Source organism: Thunnus maccoyii, chromosome 15 (assembly GCF_910596095.1).
Source record: "Thunnus maccoyii chromosome 15, fThuMac1.1, whole genome shotgun sequence".
In the NCBI taxonomy this organism is placed as follows: domain Eukaryota; kingdom Metazoa; phylum Chordata; class Actinopteri; order Scombriformes; family Scombridae; genus Thunnus; species Thunnus maccoyii.
The window spans coordinates 20,856,163-20,874,066 of NC_056547.1; the positions used below are offsets into that span (position 1 = coordinate 20,856,163).

General features: G+C 41.2%; 1 protein-coding gene across 1 annotated transcript; it reads right to left on the minus strand.

Moving 5' to 3' along the window:
• Positions 1-257: 257 nt before the first annotated feature.
• On the minus strand, positions 258-17,228 carry smap2 (small ArfGAP2). Its single transcript, XM_042436578.1, has 9 exons — positions 16,784-17,228; positions 5,847-5,980; positions 5,424-5,588; positions 5,266-5,325; positions 4,983-5,040; positions 4,486-4,643; positions 4,141-4,321; positions 3,553-3,998; positions 258-3,449 (listed from the first exon to the last, which is right to left on the minus strand). Exons 1-9 carry the CDS (start codon positions 16,887-16,889, stop codon positions 3,324-3,326), a joined length of 1,434 nt encoding a protein of 477 aa, XP_042292512.1. The 5' UTR covers positions 16,890-17,228; the 3' UTR covers positions 258-3,323.
• Between the last annotated feature and the right edge of the window lie 676 nt (positions 17,229-17,904).

Here is a 17,904-nt window from a genome sequence, read left to right on the forward strand (position 1 = left end):
TAAGTTGATATGGCGATAACAAACACTATTTACACATCCAGCATATAAAGAGCAACATTAGCATTTATTTGGAGTGTAATTGTCTCATAAATGCTCCACTGTGCTCACCGGCTAGTAGGTAAATATGTCTATTGGCTGTTCGGTGCTGGGAATGTGGTGTAATGTGTTTTTTAGAGCTATTTTTGCTTTAAAAAGCTGCCTTCTGTGGTCAAAAACAAGTTGACACATGGTTATACATTTAAAATCAACACAAGGTATAGAATTTAATCAAAACCATATTTATTTTATATATTTTCACAGAGACAAATATCGTATGTTACATCCATATTCTCAATTGAATTGACTAACGTGTACACATGAAATCAAAGGAGCAAAGCATATGAAAAATGCAGAACTAATGTAAAGTACGTGTTCAACAACCTTTGTTTAAGAAACATATTATACAGTGATATTCTGATAAAGAATAAAGTACACAATATCTTGATTGACAAGTACATAAAAAGATACATTCCTTTATTTGCTTTTATTTCACAGAAAATATACCAAACAAAAAAAGGAACCAATTACAAGCAACCTAAAGTTAAAGATAACTGCAAATGAAAAAGCTAAAGTGAAGCCTTCGTCGCCCACACGGAGATGGATCTCCACAGCTTTTCCAGAAACTTCTCATTGCTAAATGACAGATCTGCTGTTATAATGTAGGGACGACACATTCTCTTATGGTAATATTGCTCTTGGCAGGGAAGGTGACTTGCTTCTGTCCAGCTCTTACCTGAACTGCCATCGCATGAGCTAAATTTGAAAAGGAACATCAGGCAGGAATAGACAATGAGTTTCTGAATTGAGAAGGCTGTGCTGCTTGTTTATTGGCAGCAATTACCAGAAACCTTCTCTCATTATGCCAGTGTGTGTTCACTTATTTCTTTCTTAGCTGCACCACTTACATTTTTACCTACCCATATTCAAAGTGGCAACTTAACACCAAAGTGCTTCTTTGAAAAAAAAAAAGAAGGAAAGACTGTGATTATTTACACTAATGGGTTCATGCATTTATAAGAATGAACATATTTAGAAACACTTCTAGATAAATCAGGACAGAGAGATGGCTTGTGTGGGCTTGTGTGGGAGACGTGTAGAAGGGTTAACTAAATATTCAGAGGTGACAGATTGTGGACATGCAATCACTTTTTGCTTCACAACGTGGTTTGGCCGAATTGTAAACGCCCCGGAATGACCTGTAAATGCATCACAGTTTGCTCCTAACTCAACAGTAAGACAGTTACTGTAAAACGTAGATGTATTTAACAACTCGCCACAAACTTGTCGACCACAGAACATTCAAAAGACACACGTGTACATTGCTTGACAAGGGTGAAAAGATATCAAAAAACAAACAGACCTCAGGTGCGTATACTCAAAGCGAGTGTAGTACAATCGTGAGCACATTCAGGACACACATTCATCAAGATTTTTTGTTGTTACATGTCGGTCTTGGTCAGAGACGGATCGACATGTAGAGAGAAACATTCAGAGATACACATTCCAGAGACACATTCGGATATCTTAATAAACATACAGCACATACAATCAGAGCTAGATAAACATTCTCTTCATGCAATTCAGTGAAAGCATCTGAAACATGACTGATCAGTACCTTTAAGGTTTTGTTTTGTTTTGTTTTTGTCTCTGTCACCACCTCTCTCTATATATTTCTCTCTTATTTACAGACATTCAACTTTATTTGAGGCCTCTATTGTACAAGGTAGATTCTTAGCTTGAGGTGTGTGAGCGTCAACTCAACATTTACGTGATGACGTTGCATGCAAGTGATTTCTTTTTAAGTGTCCCACCATTGCTGAAGTAATAGCACAGTGAATTGATTCGCTCAAACATTCATCCTGTGAGAGCAGGTATGACCAAACATACTGGTAAAGGTTTGAATTTTTTACTAATCACTAGTTAAGTGGCTATACAGAAGTAAAAAGCATATTGGAATATTGTACAACCATAATAAAGCTAGTGTTGATCTTTGGTCTCCAAAAATCCAATTTAGGACTTTTGACACTTAACATCTAGATTAGATATTGATTCTAAAAGAAGCCCTCGGTAAATCGAGCAGAAGACATCATAATTAAGGGCAGTTTAGGTAGGTTTCTGTACTGTAGCTGCTCTAACTTGCCTCTAACAGTGTGAATCTAGGAACTTATCAACACATAAAGGGATTTTTAAAAATTTAAGTAAGCATTTAGAAAGGGATATCTCAGTTTTATTGGATTTTACTAATTTTTCCTACATACAGAGATGCAGACAGATTCATTAATGCCTTTAACTCCTACATATAGCTTGAAGGTGAGATGATTAGCGAGATTAGCCTAGCCTATTTTAGCTTGATTCCTGAATGTTTCTGTCAGACTAATTAGCAGCAGCTCCTATAAGTTGAGAAACATATTTTTAAAATGATACGTGAAAAAATATAGTTGCTCTTTTACAAATATAGTTGCAGCTAGCCCCATTTGTGACTCAGAACTCTGTACATTACTCTGTGATTCGGTCATATAGCTTTCCCTACGCAAACATTTGGGGCGAAATTAAAAATGCTATTTTAAACTGTTAACCAGCAGCATTTTAACATTTTAATAATAACATTCAATACATTCAAAGTGCTGAGGTTACAAATGGGGCTTGGTTCCAGCTAATTGGGATGGTAATTTCGAATTCTTTAGCTTTACAACAAGGTTACTTCTTTTAGGGGAAATTCGTCTTGTTCCAATTAACATCAGCACTCAAGCAGATCGACCAATTGAGCTGAGCTAGGCTAACTTCAATACCTTCAAACTGCCTTCAAAAGACACCAAAAGACAGAAAATGCATCCATGTGTTTTCTGACTTTGATTAGTAAGTAAGAAAAAACAGTAAAACTCTCAAAAAACGAAACTATTTTTTGAAACAGTTAGTGAACACCCACATACAGCAGATGTGCGCGTGCACACACACTCACATAAAGGCTAGGTACAAAGAAAAATGTGTAGTCCTAACCAGTGGCCTCTGAACCCTGTTGTCTACGTCGTCATACGAAAATGTTCTGAAGGCAAGCATGGAAATCAGCAAAATATGGCCATGAATGAGACAGGAAGAGGAAGCATGGGTGAGGAGAGAGAAAGAGAGGTAGTAGTGGTTTCTCAAACCTTTTTCTTGTCTCCTCCTCCTCCTCCTCCCTTGCATTAGAAAACGTCTTATGGAGAGTCTAGTCCACAGATCCCTACAACTGGTCCCCCTCGGTTTTGTGGGTTACTGGCATTACGCCACTCTCAGGTTAGATTAGATCATTTCCAGACATGTGCTGTCATGTGCGCTGAGCCAGGAGTTGCTGACCCTCCCATCTGTTGACTGCTGTATCCCATCATGCCCTTGGTGTTGTAGAGATTCATGCCGGCCATGTGCTGAGTCACCTGAAGGGCCCAAAACATACACAATGCTTTATTATTAACAGCACTTTTACCACTTTTGCAAAATTGTCATAAAAAGAAAACTATGTGGGTAATATGCACACACCTGGGTAATATTCCACTGTAGCTGCTGGGCTTGATGTACTCCATACACCGGCTGCTGAGGTAACAAGGCCAAACCTCCAACCTGCTGATGTCCCATCATCCCGCTCTGCTGCTGCTGCTGCACCATCATCCCACCCTGCTGCTGTCCCATAATGCCGTTCTGTTGTGGCACCATCATTCCACTTTGCTGCTGTCCCATCATGCCTTGGGTCATGTAAGGTGGCGCCACAACGCCGCTAGGCTGAGCCATGACACCCTGGGCACCCATTAAGCCATTCTGCTGTCCCATCATGCTGTTTTGTTGAACTCCAATCATGCCGCTCTGTTGCTGTCCCATCATGGCCATCTGTGATGTCATCATGGTGCCTCCCATGCCCCCTGCTTGGGCTAAGGAGTGGTATGAACCGTATGGGTGTGTTGGGTATCCCATTTGGTTCATGTACAACCCTGCTGACAACAATCACAGACACAAAGTAGTCATTTTGGCGCATGGTAGCCAATTAATGATGTTCATTCTCAACTCATCAACCTGATGAGTCACAGAGATATGGAGAAAACAGCATCTGAGAGAAGAGTCTTCAGTTCTCACCGTGAGTGGCCATACTGCTGGCGTGCACTGAGGGGGTGGACCCGTACAGGGAGAGAATAGAGTCCTTGGACAGTTTCTTGACAGTGCCTTCCCCTGCTTTGGCCGCCGGATCCAGGAACAGACTGAGGTTTTCAGGCACCGAGGCAGTCACTCTGCTCTGAGGCAAGGAGCTGGAAACAGGCTGGAGAGGCAGGGCAGCACGGACAGAGAGGAACAGACAGAGATGGCAGGATGCAAGGTTGCCAAAGAGGGCAAATGAAAACAGATACAGAGGTAGATTAAAAAAACATAAGAGTTCTGTGGAGAGCAGACAGTGTGCAGATTGTGAAGTGTGTTATCTCATACTGTGGTTTTTGTGGAGGAAGCAGAAGAGGGGGCTGGCAGAGAGCTGAAGAGATCCAAGGCAGAGTGTGCCAGAGCTGGATTAGACACCGCTGGGCTCTTATTACTGTCTGGAACACATCCTCCACCATTAGACACTGCAGGACTTGGAGCAGGGACATCTAGTAGATGGAGGCAAGGTTGTGATTATTTTAAGCACAACTCATCCATTTATGTACCTGTTTCTTCAACATAAAGTCTTATCATACCTCAAATTCTAAAACTGATGTTTGGTGTGCCCCCAGACAAGCAATAAGACAACGTTCTACATCGAGTCAGTTGTTGAGAGTTTAGCAAGAATTGAGATCAACTGATATTAGAAGGATACAGGTTGAAAAGTTTTGCTTTCTGGCTGCTGTGAGTTTTGGGAAAGACACTAGATGTACTAGAAACAATCCATCATGCAGCAGTCTTAGCATTATAGACTATATGTGTGTGGTTGTGTGTGTGCCGTAGAATACCTAATCCAAGCAGGTCCGTAACAGACTGAGAATCTGTCTTCGGGCTGACGTCTTTTTTCTGTCATAACAAAAAAGTCGATACAATTAATGCCACACGTATGCCTTGACGAATCCAAAATCCTTTTCCTCCAGGCTCCCGCAGTGATGAAATTATAATCTTCCTACTCTAATAAGAAAAGGTTAAGTTACTCCACAAACAATTTAAGGACAGGATGAGGTCAGTCCTTCTACATTAATGTCTTGATACAAGCAGTATGAACACGATACAGTATGATGTACTTACCAGTTTCATTTTCTCAAACACAACTGGTTCCTTGGGTATGTTGTCACAGCTCTTTTCTTTCTACACAGAGAAAACAAATACTTATTCACTCTCTCTCCAAGTTATTTCTAGCCAATGCTGGGACTGAATCCTTTTTATCTGTTGTTCTGCATACTCACCCTCAGCATCTGGATGTCAATGACCTTATCCATGTACTTCTTCTTATCATACTTGTCCCTGATGAAGATCTCTGCTGACTGGTCTGTCTCAGGCCGTTGGAAGCACTCAGGTAGGAATGCTTCATAGAGACGTTTGGCCTTGGCATTTCCCATCTCCTGAACACACTGAGGACAAACCATTTTCACAGTGTTAGTCAGTTTAGTAGAGAAAAGATACAATATCCCAGGAAGTATTCCTGTTGTTTTGTCAGTAATACAAAATGAGGTGGAATCCTGATAATGATATGATAAAAAATACTCAATGGTTAATAAGGAGTTCCTTAAGGAAAAAGGCTGGGAACCACTGCTTTAAAGCATGTGTCATTATAGGATTGGGATTTGCTGGTGTGATGTTTGACAGTATATTATACATAAATCTCTGACCTGGACCTGCTCCTGTGTCCACTGGTCCAGGTTGACAGACTTGACCTTGGAGATGTGGACCCCAAGGTTACGATGAATACCAGCACATCGGATACAGATGAAGATGCCCAAATTCCAGGATGCCCATCTCGGACCTGACAGAACGGAGACAGAAGAAGGAGAGTTGTTGCAGCATTAAGGCCAATAAAATAACTGGGGTGATGAAACTAAAAACTAAGAGAGAAGACTGAGAGTGAATCTAAAGGTATAATAGAGAAGTAGAGTAAGTGGAAGAGAAGACTGTGTGATGAGACTGAAGAATGATGAGAAAAAGTCTGATTAATTTTAGTCCAATTATAGAGAGACAAGCCTGAGACCTCAATTATGAGTTTGAATTCAGCAGGGAACACATCTAATCCTGTGTAAGTCATGTGGTGTCCTGACACATAATAGGATCCAATAGGAGGGTTAGCCTATATAACTGAGACTGAGAGGAGAGAAGCGGAGTGGAGAGTCACTCTAACACACGCACTCAGAGCCTGGATACCTGCAGGGATGATTACTCATTTGGTCATGAGCCTGTGTGTGTGGGCGCATGGTTTTCTGCGTGGGCCATTTTGTCCATCTTATTGTCATATGTGTCTTAATGGATGTATTTGAGTGTCCCATGCTCACCCCCATGCTGAATAGGTTTAAGCTTGATATAGTGTGTATGCCTCTGTGTATCTTCCTTCTATCTGCAGAGCTATCATGATCCTTCCCTGAACAGGCAACTCTGGGAGAGGGGAAATAAAAACAACAGTCAGGCTATTTTTTCTGCTCAAATTATGCAACCGTCCTCTTCAGAGAATACAGTTAGCTTCAAAGAGAATACTGGTGCTTGGCGCCACTCTCTCCCTACATCCCTCTCTTCTCTTGCCCCTCCTCCTCCCCTCTTCCCGCTTCCCCCTCCCTCGCTCACTCCAGTTGGCTGAACCACTCTGCCTCTGTCTCCACCTCTCCACTCATCTCCATTATGAATCCTTGCTTGCAACCTTGTGAGAAGCTGTTGCACTGTGGCATTTACACCACTAGATGGAAGAGCAGCTTTCAATTTGAATTTCACATTGGACTTCTCCTGTAAGCCTAAGTCCCAGTGCAGTGTTTAAGAAAGGCCATTCTATGCAAATGAAAGAGGAAGTTGACTTTTCAGAAGAGAAAACATGCAAAACCTTCCTCTTTACCGCAGCTACGGAAACACTGCGTCTGGGTTCAGAGTCAAATAATAGCCCCTTGTCTTGGTTGCATCCTGAACTGAGCTAAAAGAAGCTGTTATTCTGTGTGCATCATTGGGAAGCAATCATAAGACTGGATCTGATGCTTCATGTGGGTCTGGATTGTACAGTTTTTAAATTGGGAAAGGCACAGGCACAGACTGAAGCAAAAATACAATCAACAGTACAGAGAGCAAACCAGAAAGCATAAACATAGGGTCACCAGACTGACAGTGTATGTCCATTATCCTGACCGTCTGGCTGCAGCATTAGCTGTCATGCTGGCTAATAATAGTAAATTACTCTGCAAAGCCTGCTTAACCACTGTAAACACTGGCACTGACACAGAGAAAGAAGGAGATTGTCAATTGTGTGGAACTCCCTGAACACAGGAATTAGTTTGTCCTCTTCATCCTTATTCTAATGCTCCCTCTGTGTTTTGGCCACCAATTCTTATCTCTCTCATTCACTACCACCGCCTTCCTCCTCTTCTCCCCTGTCCATCCATATCTCTCTCACACAGTTCTAATTCTCCCTTTCTATTACATTCTCCACCCTTACTTTCTGGGCTTTCGCCCAGTTGCAGCCACCGTTGTGTTCGTTTGCGTTTCCATTGTACTGATTTTCTCTCTCTTTTTAGTCATACTAGTGATAATCTGTATAAACAGATATCTGCATATGAATGCAGAATCTGTAGGCAAGGGACAAGATTTTGGGATTGGAAGTGTTCTGGCTTACATTAACGTTCTGGCGATTTCTACAGGAACATGCTTTGGTTGCATGCAGGTAAACAGTTTGTGTAGGGAGTGAAAGAGGCGGTATGCATTGGCCAAAATGTCATCTGGACCTAAAATGCCTACATTTGTTTGTTTGGTTTTAAACTGTTAACTGAGTGTAAACTGGCTACTTGTGAAACAATCCAGTCGTAGACATTGTCTCTCAACTCCAACTCCATTTATGCATCTCAAGTTGCCAATCAGACTGTAAACAATGACTGGCACGCAGAAGAGGAAGTCTTGGCTTGGATATCCGCTGGCTACACCGGAAGCCCTGAAAGATTGGCCATTGCCCCCACAGGCTAAATTGTCATCAGAAAATAGCCAATGGGTTCAGAGATTGTACCAGTGATGGCAATTTCGGTCTTGGTATGTCCACCACTTTGGTCCTGACTGAAATATCTCATCAATTATTTGTTGGATAGTCATGAAATTTGACAGACATTCATGGCTTCCAGAGGATGGGACCTTACAACATTGGTGATCCTCTGACTTTTCGTCTAGAGTCACCAGCAGGACAAAGTTTTCACTTATCCAGTGAAATATCTCAACATCTACTTGATGGCCTCGACAGACATTCATGGTTATCAGAGGATGTATCCTACTGACTTTGGGGACCCCTGACTTTTACTTTAGCGCCAGGTCTAATAGGTCTAATCTACTTGTAGCAGGGTATTTTGGATGTTTGGAGTCCTGATGCTCAAGTGTGTTAAGTAGCATGTCGACCAAGTGAGTCCAAGAGGAGAAAGGTGGACAGAGCGGAAGGTTAGCCCTGCCTGAGATGTTTTTACATGGTAGACATGTAAAGTGAATCACACCTGTGCACTGCACCACAGCAACCTCTTTGGTGGCAATCAATGCAGTGCTTGAAAAAAGTGCCTATATACAGTATGTTTGTCCAGAAACAAAGCACACCTCCAGGTACTTTGAACAGATATAGCAGGAAGAGAGTAGGAGGAATAGATGTCTAAAATGGGAATGAAAAATTGAACAAAACAATCTTTACAAATCAAATTCTCTGTATTACAGGGTTTGCAATGCAGTGTGCATTTCTACAGTGTTGAGTAAGCTTCCTCTTTACTTTTTTGTCATCATAGAACAAATACCAACACCTCTTATGAGGTATAATTAAATACTCCCAAGTTTAACTGATAAATCTGTCCTCAGTTTTTAGAGGGCAAACTACCCAAAAGCAGAGGGTTTGCATAGGCGATTGATGAATCATCCTGGCAAAAAAATGACTGTGGTTGTGGTTGTCAAACATGCAGCTTGAAGCACATCAGGGGAGGAGAAGGCAGAGCCAGGGCCAGAGCCAAATACAGAGACAAACAAGATGGGATTTTTATAGTCATCAAATGGTGGACTTTAGCTGTTTGATGTCCTGCTGGGATGTACAGGGGGTATGACGAGCAGGGAGCGCAAACACAGATCTATAATGAACCTCTCTGTCACTCACCTGCGCACACATATTCAATGTATTATAGCACTTGTGAGGACCTTTACTGACTACATTCGATCTCTTACTCCTTACCCTCAACATATCTATCTCATACACGTCTAATATATAGATAGATAGATAGATAGATAGATAGATAGATAGATGGATCTGGGCAGTCATTGATTTCCATTAATTTTCATGTGGTATAGAATTCAATTAGGAGACTCGCAAAATATGTTGAGGTGAAACCCTCTGAGACAAATTTTATGTTATCATTGTGTAGTAAAACTGTTCATGTCATTTATGTGTTAATTGATTTGAAAAGTATGTACTACAATACCTCAATGTGAATGTTAAAAAAACTAATGTGCTGGATTACACAATTCAAACAAGTTTCAAGAGCCTGCTAGTAGATTTTCATGGCATATTGAAATCAATGGCCGCCTGGAAGGTAACCTTATCACTTATCAAACTTTTGAGGATATTTGCTCATCCTAAATATGGAAATAGAGCATGATGCATTAACAAGCACAAACACAACAGCGTTGTCTTAGATGGTTGGATTTTTTCTACAGTAGTTTGTTATTTACAGTAGGATGTTTGTTAGACAGTAGTCTGGCCAGAGAAAGCGTGGCTTTAAAGGGATAGTTCGGATTTTTTGAAGTGGGGACCTATGAGGTAGTTATTCATAGTCAGTGTACTACCTGCAGTAGATTTGGGTCAGCACCCCCACCAGTTTGGAGAAGCAGGCAGGAGTACCGGCACGGAAGCTAAGCACTGTACTGCTATGGATAGGGCCAGCAGCAAAACGTATTTTAGCCACCCTAAAAAAATCAATTGTATACCATATTTAGAATATTTTTGCCACTTTATCTTGCTGTCAGACAGCCCTTTACTTTGGCACTACATTTTCTCAACTGTAGAACTTCCATATTCCTATGCATGCCACACACTGTATTACCGCAGATCAGCTGTTTGGGTCAGAAAGTGCTACTGCGGCATAATACAGAAAATATAATGCCAAAGGAAAGGTCAGTCTGATGGCAAGGTAAAGCAAAAATATTGTAAATATAGCGAACACTTAAACTGATATTGCTTTTTTTTAGGTGGCTAAAATACATTTTGCTGCTGGCCCCGTCTACAGCAGTACATTGCTTAGCTTCCATGCTGGTTCTCCTGCCTGCTTCTCCAAACTGGAGGGGTGTCGATCCTCATCTACTGCAGGTAGTACACTGACTATGGATAACTACCTCATACAACCCCTCTTCAAAAAATCCAAACTATCCCTTAAAAAATGCTGCCTGGAAAAAGTGAACAAGTGAACAAGGTTTTTCGTGTTTTTGGAGCCAATCGTATTGCTTTGAGTTGCTTTGAGTTGCTATGACTATTCATTCTCTTTGTGGTTTGAAGGTCTGGGAAAATTAGCTATTCAGACACTTCCAACAACTCAACTCAGTGTGGTACGTCACACTTATACCAACAGAGCCCCTGAGTATCTCAAAGACTTCCTTCATAGGGTTGGGGAACATCATGCCCATGAGACTTGTGCTTGCAGAGGTTCAACCCTGACATGGGTACCTCTGTGGTGCCAGCATATAGATATGAGTTACTTTTCTGTATTAAAAAAATAAAACATTTTAGAGAGGTGAAATTCTGGTTTATGGAAAACTTGTCAGTGTAAACAGTGTAACTTGATAGTTAGTTATATATATATATATATATATATATATATATATATTTATGTTTGACTTGGAGTGACTGTATTGGTAATGATATAGGTAATTGTGTTGGTTTGTTTGACAGTATGATGTCCCCTTGCAATCTGTACTCCCGCATCTTTGCTATATTAACATCAGAAACACTTTGGAAATAAGTCTTGGATTTAATTGTGCCATCCTCTCCCTTCCCAGGGGTGCTTTTTCTCATACACACCTGTGGTGACACACAAATACATTTGCACATGTCACAGAAATACATTTATTCATGCACACACGTGCACGAAAGGGGGCATATGGCTCATTAGCCTATATCCCACAAGGATAAACGGTGCTCTCTGCATGCACCCAGTTAATCCCACAGAGCCTCAGTCATCATTGGATCCTATGCCCTCCTACACCACCACACAAACACACACTCACATACGCACACACTCGTCCTCCACTTCCATTACCCAGCCCCTCAGCACCTAAACCCATCCAGAAACCCCGGAGCCACCAAGTGACCCAGTCCCAGTCTAAGCTAAGCAGATGGACCCCAATAGATAATTTACTAATACACCCCCACCATCTGTGTCACAATGTGAGGAGCACGACTATGATCCTGCAGGTGAGTCATTGAGGTTGAATGGGTTATACATCAAAGGATGAGTAAGACACTCACAATCACTGTAAGCTTCAAAATCTGGTTCTTGTCAAATTTGCTTTTATGCTTCATTTGATCCTATTACTGTTGTTATTGTTGTACCTTCTGCAGTTATTATAGTATTATTTATGTAATGCTGGAATTGTGTGTTTGCATGGCTGTTAGAGCACATTGTAATCTGTAAACGAGTGCAATACAAATCTTTTATTATAACGATTATTGACTGCAATCCATAAACAAGAGAGATAAGAAAAACAAGAAAAACACGACCATTTTTCACTTGAAAGCTACTGTTGGTGTAATATATAACACAACACTTGCTGAAATAACCGCAAACTTTGTGAAAGCGAGTTGTTTTGACTCAATGGTCATTTTTGGGACTGTGCTGTCGCAATTTATTGCAAGCTGTTTCTGGTATTTTGTCAGCTTCCTGTACAATGGTGAGGCAATTTCCGTGTAACTTTGGCATAACAGATAATCCAAGCCTTGGCAAACTATTAAAATGTCTTGTGTGTTTGACATTATCATATTTTTTGTGTGTTTTTCTATTACCCATAGTTCTACAATGTTGGATTACCAACCAGGGTAGACTGCCTGCGGGCCCCAGACTGTCCCCCAAAAACCCAGGGTTTATAGTAACTTGATTAATTCTAACTTTGTTTGGGAATATGGGCACCAATGACATGATACAGGCCTTAAGAGGTTCAGGCATTGGTCTACAGAGGTACCATATATCAAAATGTATTTTTAAGACAGTATTTCAGCTGATACTCTACTTGCATGTTGCAAACACTGAACAGAGAGTTAGAGGAACAAGGGTTTTAACCGGGTCCAGAAGCTTACTTTTGCCCAGGGAATTAATACGGCCATGGCAGCTCATTAGAGAAGCATATAAACTTAAATACGCAGTAAACATTACTATTGTGCCACCCTCTCCTTGGCACTGTGTGATTCTGGACACAAACATCCAATCACCTCCTTGTTTCAATGAAAATCCCTGCTGGCTTCTGATTGGATAAGATTAAGGAGTGTTAAGGGAGGGGGGGTGCTGGGTGGTGATGGTGGTGATGGTGGTGGTGGTGGTAAAGGGATAAGGCATGACATCGCCAGGTGATATCTCCATGGCAACCTGGGCCTGGTGTGTACGTAAACACAAGTACAATAGAGACAATAAAGGAGGTAGGCTTTTATGCAAGCGCAAACACACACACACACACACACAAACACACACACACACACACACACACACATGCAAACACACAGCCCCTTGAGACTGAAGCTAGAGGTAGAAGTGTTGACTACATTATGCACCTGTCTCAGCCTCCCTCAGTCATCCCTTCATTATTTCCTGTTATTAAGGATGTACAGTAGAAGTGTCACATTGTGAGGAAGTGATGAAAAAACAAACATATATATAATACGTCATGTGGTACAGAGGAAAAGAGACAAAGAGAAAGACAGGAAGTTGGGTCAAAAAGCAGAGATATTGTTAGATTGCTGCGATATCTGTACAGTAAACACTGATATGGATTGCCTGATAGCTCTGTTCGTGTGTTTCCATATGTTTTCACGTGCTGTTGTGAGCACACTCTTAGCCACATACATCTAGCCACTTCCTCTTCAATCACCCAGAGGGAGGGAGGTGATAAATGCACAGTGATCTATGTCAAAGCAAACAAGATTACATCAAACTGCCATATGGCCAAAAGCCTGATTTGAGAGAAGGGAAAGGGAGGGAACGGATGCGTTTGAGGAGTGCACGTGTGTATGTGTGCACGTGTGTGGTTTAGTGTGTATGCTTGTTATCCAATGCACAGAAGAGTAACACTTACAGATTCAAGATAAATGTGCTACTCAGGAAGGAGGTAAAATACCTTTCTAAGCATCAACTGAGATTACAGTATAGTGACAGTCTGTTCAGTAGCACAGTTACATGAAAAAAGGTGGGAAATCAGACTGATGTGTCACCTCTCCATCAATAAATGCAGAACAGAAAAAAGCTTACAATTATAGTAATAAACTAAATAATTTTAAAGCAGGTTCAGCATCCTTAACATATGTGTGTATGTGTGTGTGTGTGTGTGTGTGTGTGTGTGTGTGTGGTTGCTATTTTCTCCCCTAACTCCTAATCTCATCTGTAGTCTAATGAGACCAGTTTGTTGCACAGTCAAGTCACGCCAATCCAAAAAGCAATGCAAAGGCATGCTGGATGATTGCTTGTGTTTGAGTGTGTGAGAAAGAGAAAAGAGACAGGTTAGTGAGATGTGAGAAGTATCATATCAAAGAGAGCTTGTTCTTAACAAAAATCTGACTTGAATTATTTCAATGCCCTTTCACTTTCTGCATGTCACTGACTTGGACCAGAAAATGCCAAAATCGTGTCTTAATATTTATTTTCTTTGCATTTGTTGACTGCAGTTTAATAGTCATGCCTTCAGATAAGCTGCAAGAGCCTGATCACACAGTGCTTTTTGAAATGAACTTCTGAACCGTCACAAGTGCCAGAAGAGTCTTTTTATATCTTATTAAAAGACCATCCAAAGGCCGTGGACTGCAACAAAACCTTGTATTGTAAAACGAAGCATTCAGGGTGTTCTGGTGTCTCCAGCACGAATCCAACCAGGATGTTGTCATCATATGTCATTTCCCTCTTCCTCTATCTTTCTCCTTATCTCTCTGATCACTCTCTACTGTGAACTGTCAAATTTATGCAAAATAATAGGTGGTTTCTGTCCAATACGTGCATATACAGTATGTGTTTAAGACAAGATTTCATGTAACTTCATATCACTTCTAATAGAGAAGTTTTGTGTTTAAACAGGAAAATTAAGCAGGGAACACACAAGACCTCAGGTGCAGATAACGTATGTTTGCATTGAACTGTCACATTATTTAAACTAAGCTTGACATTCATTTTTGGCTCACTAGACATTGTGGCAAATGGATTTCAGATTTTTCATGAGCTAAAACTTAACTTTTTTTGGTGAAATCAATTTAAGACCAAGGTATTCTTTGAGTTTGTATCAGTTATGTTAAACAAGGATGCCTGTCCAAAGGCAAATAATGCGCTCTCCATCTCTATTGACAGTTGTTTTCTTTTTCACCAACCACCTGACCTGTGCACTGTCTCTTATTAAATATTTGTGATGCTAGCATCAGCACCCAAGATCCCCCTTTGGCAGGTAAATACAGACAAAAGAGATACAGAAATGCAGCACCAGATTTATAAAAGAACAGACAGAAGACCTGGATCGTGACGGCCTTCATCCAAATTGAATTTAAAGCATAGACTGAGCGGTAGCATTGAGACTAAGGTCACTTACTGGAGGTAAGAAAAAAAACCTGTCTGCTGTCTACCTATCTGAGTGTAATCCTGTGCACACGTGTTTGTACCACACATTAGAAATGTTTGACACACTCTGCTACATGAATCCAGTGAAAAGCTAACATAGCTTATTGATTTCAACGTTTTCAATACTCAATATCTTTTCACTGTGTCTGTCTATCCAGCAGCAAACTGAAATATGAACCTGAACGCAGCGTCTACCACAGAATACGCTGCACTTCCTGTTAAAAATGGAAAGCTGCTTACTCATTCATAAAGTTTTCATAAGGAATCCTAAGGGCGTCCCCCTGCATGACAGCCTGCAGTGATTTGCATGCAGGGCCTTCACTCCCACTTGAGAACGTACGACTGAGGTGGGAGCGGTGCCCGTCATGTGGAAGTGGAAACTGAGGGAGATGCAGCTGCCCCGTTGAATCATTTCTCGGACGACATTATGGCGTCACGAGGCCAATCTCATCACTCTCGACGCCAGTAGTGCCATTCAATTACATCAGCATGAAATCTAGCATAGGACACTGGAAAGCTGCCCTCTCCTTGGATGCACTATTAAAGATACTGGCATCAAATGGGCTGATACATAAACAAGATAATGTTTAAAATACATCTGTTGCTACTAAAATCACACACAACCTGCAAGAAAGCAAATGATTTTGTAGGAAGAAATATATGACAAGTCTCTGATGAGGACAATTACTGTCAGTAGAGACTGTGACTTGTTGAGTGACTCCTGAGATTTGTCTCCAGGGATTCAAAACTGCTTGTCAAGTGTTTATCTGTGTGCAGACCTGTTGTATAAATGCACACACACATATTTATATAAATTTGTTTTTAGCATTTAGCCTTCAATATTGTCACCCTCCCACTCGAATCATTCTTGGTCTATTTGTGAGCAAAACAGCAGTGTTTACCCACCAGTATGGCAAAACTGGTTCAGCAAATAGCTGATGACATAATTCAAGGCCTCTTGTCAAGGCTACAAACAGACTGAGGGGTCACTTCTCATGGACACACATATTTATCTAGTTCTAGATAAAAAAAGATATCAGATTTATAACAGATTTTAGGAATAGGGGTTGCTGAAGGATAATATACGAACATCCCAAGATATTTAAAAAAAACCCATGAAGGACAGTACAGAATGATGTCACAACAGCCTCAATTAGTCTCAACTCAATCAATCTTAAACTACCACTCATTACTGGACACCGTAGACTTGCAGTAGCTCCCTTTAAGACCATTACAATGTGATAATATTGTAGTGGCTTGTTGTTAAGAATTAAGCTGCCCTGTGTCACCTTCTGCACTGCAGGAACAGTCTGTTCAGGGTGACTCAAAGTCAGAACAGGTGTCTCAATGTCTGATGTGGTTTCCAAACTAGTGTTCAGGAAGCCTTAGGAGGTCTTGCAGTGTCCTAAGAGTTGCATTAATTGTCACTATTAATTACATTCACTAATTTTATCCTGAAACATGGTTGTTCAATTACCATTGCTACATACATATAGATAAAAACCTTAAACACTTGTGGCCCTAGCTCCCTTGGATAACCTCTTACTTGTTGGAACTTGGCATGATGTAGCTGCATGCCATGCTCCAGCCTTGTGAGGATGTGGCCCCCGTGTCTTGCACCATAGTACAACGTAATTGGTCGAGGGATGATGAATGCAACGCCGCATTTTCTATCGTAGTAAACGAAAGAGAGGGAGAGAGAGAGAGGGTCGACTCATGCGCTGACCATTGGGAGGCTGTGCTCCATCAACAGACACCGACACAGGACAATCACCTACCTTTCGATTCGCAGTCAGCGCAGAATTTATTCTCCTCCAGCGCTAATAAAGAGTTGAGGACAGTCTGGTATCTGTCAACGTCTTTCACAGATTTGCCCGTCATCATCGCACTTGTTCACCTCCTCCACAGCCCCTTACAGTCCGTGCCGGCTATTGTCAAAAAGCCTCTTTATTTGACAAAAAAAAATGAAAGCGGTGTGTGCAGACACGATGCGCTCCGTCCCTCTCTTCTTCCTCCTCCTCGTTGTACAGCGAGCCGAGTTTGTTTCACCGCGATGGGATGATTGTCTCTCAACCAACCAGCATGCGGGATGTGCCAATAACCTAATCAAGACGTAACGTGTAGGGAAAACATGTGATACAAGGATTGGATCTGAGATGAAATATCGACTTTAAAGCGCATCTGTAACCTATCTCTGAGTCCTCTCCTGCTCTCAGACTGTCCCCCCCGTCTCTCTCTCTCTCTCTCTCTCTCTCTCTCTCTCTCTCTCTCTCTCTATCTGTCTCTCTCTCTCTCATACACACGCACGCACACACACACACACACACACACACACACACACACACACACACACACACACACACACACACACACACTTCAAACAGTGATGTTAAAAAACACTGATGCCAAAATATGATTAGTCACCACAGTAATATATATATATCTTAAAAAGTCTGTATTTTCCTGTTTTATATAGACATGTCAGCCCAGTTGGGCTTCTTTTACTGTCAATATATTAGCTATACTGCCATCCTGTGGTCAATCAGAGGAAGTTACTTCCCTGTGGCGATGTGTTCCCCTCCAGTACACAAGACGGAGATAAACGGGAGGAAACAGCCGAGAGGAGGCTTTTTTGTTCGCTGGTTGGTTAGACAGCTGACTGAAAAAGTGCATCAAACTAGCGGAGATTCACCAGCGCATCAGCGGAAATGAGACAATATTGCCTTCAAAATAAAGTGCATGTTGTGTTTCTCCTCGTTTAAAAAGGGAAATCTCTACGATTGTGACAAAACAATAATTAGTTTTGGTATACTGATTTCCCCCCTAAATACGTTGTTTTATCTCATCATTGTGTTTTGTAAAATTCATGAAATTTTCCGCAATATTTTTTTTAAATTTT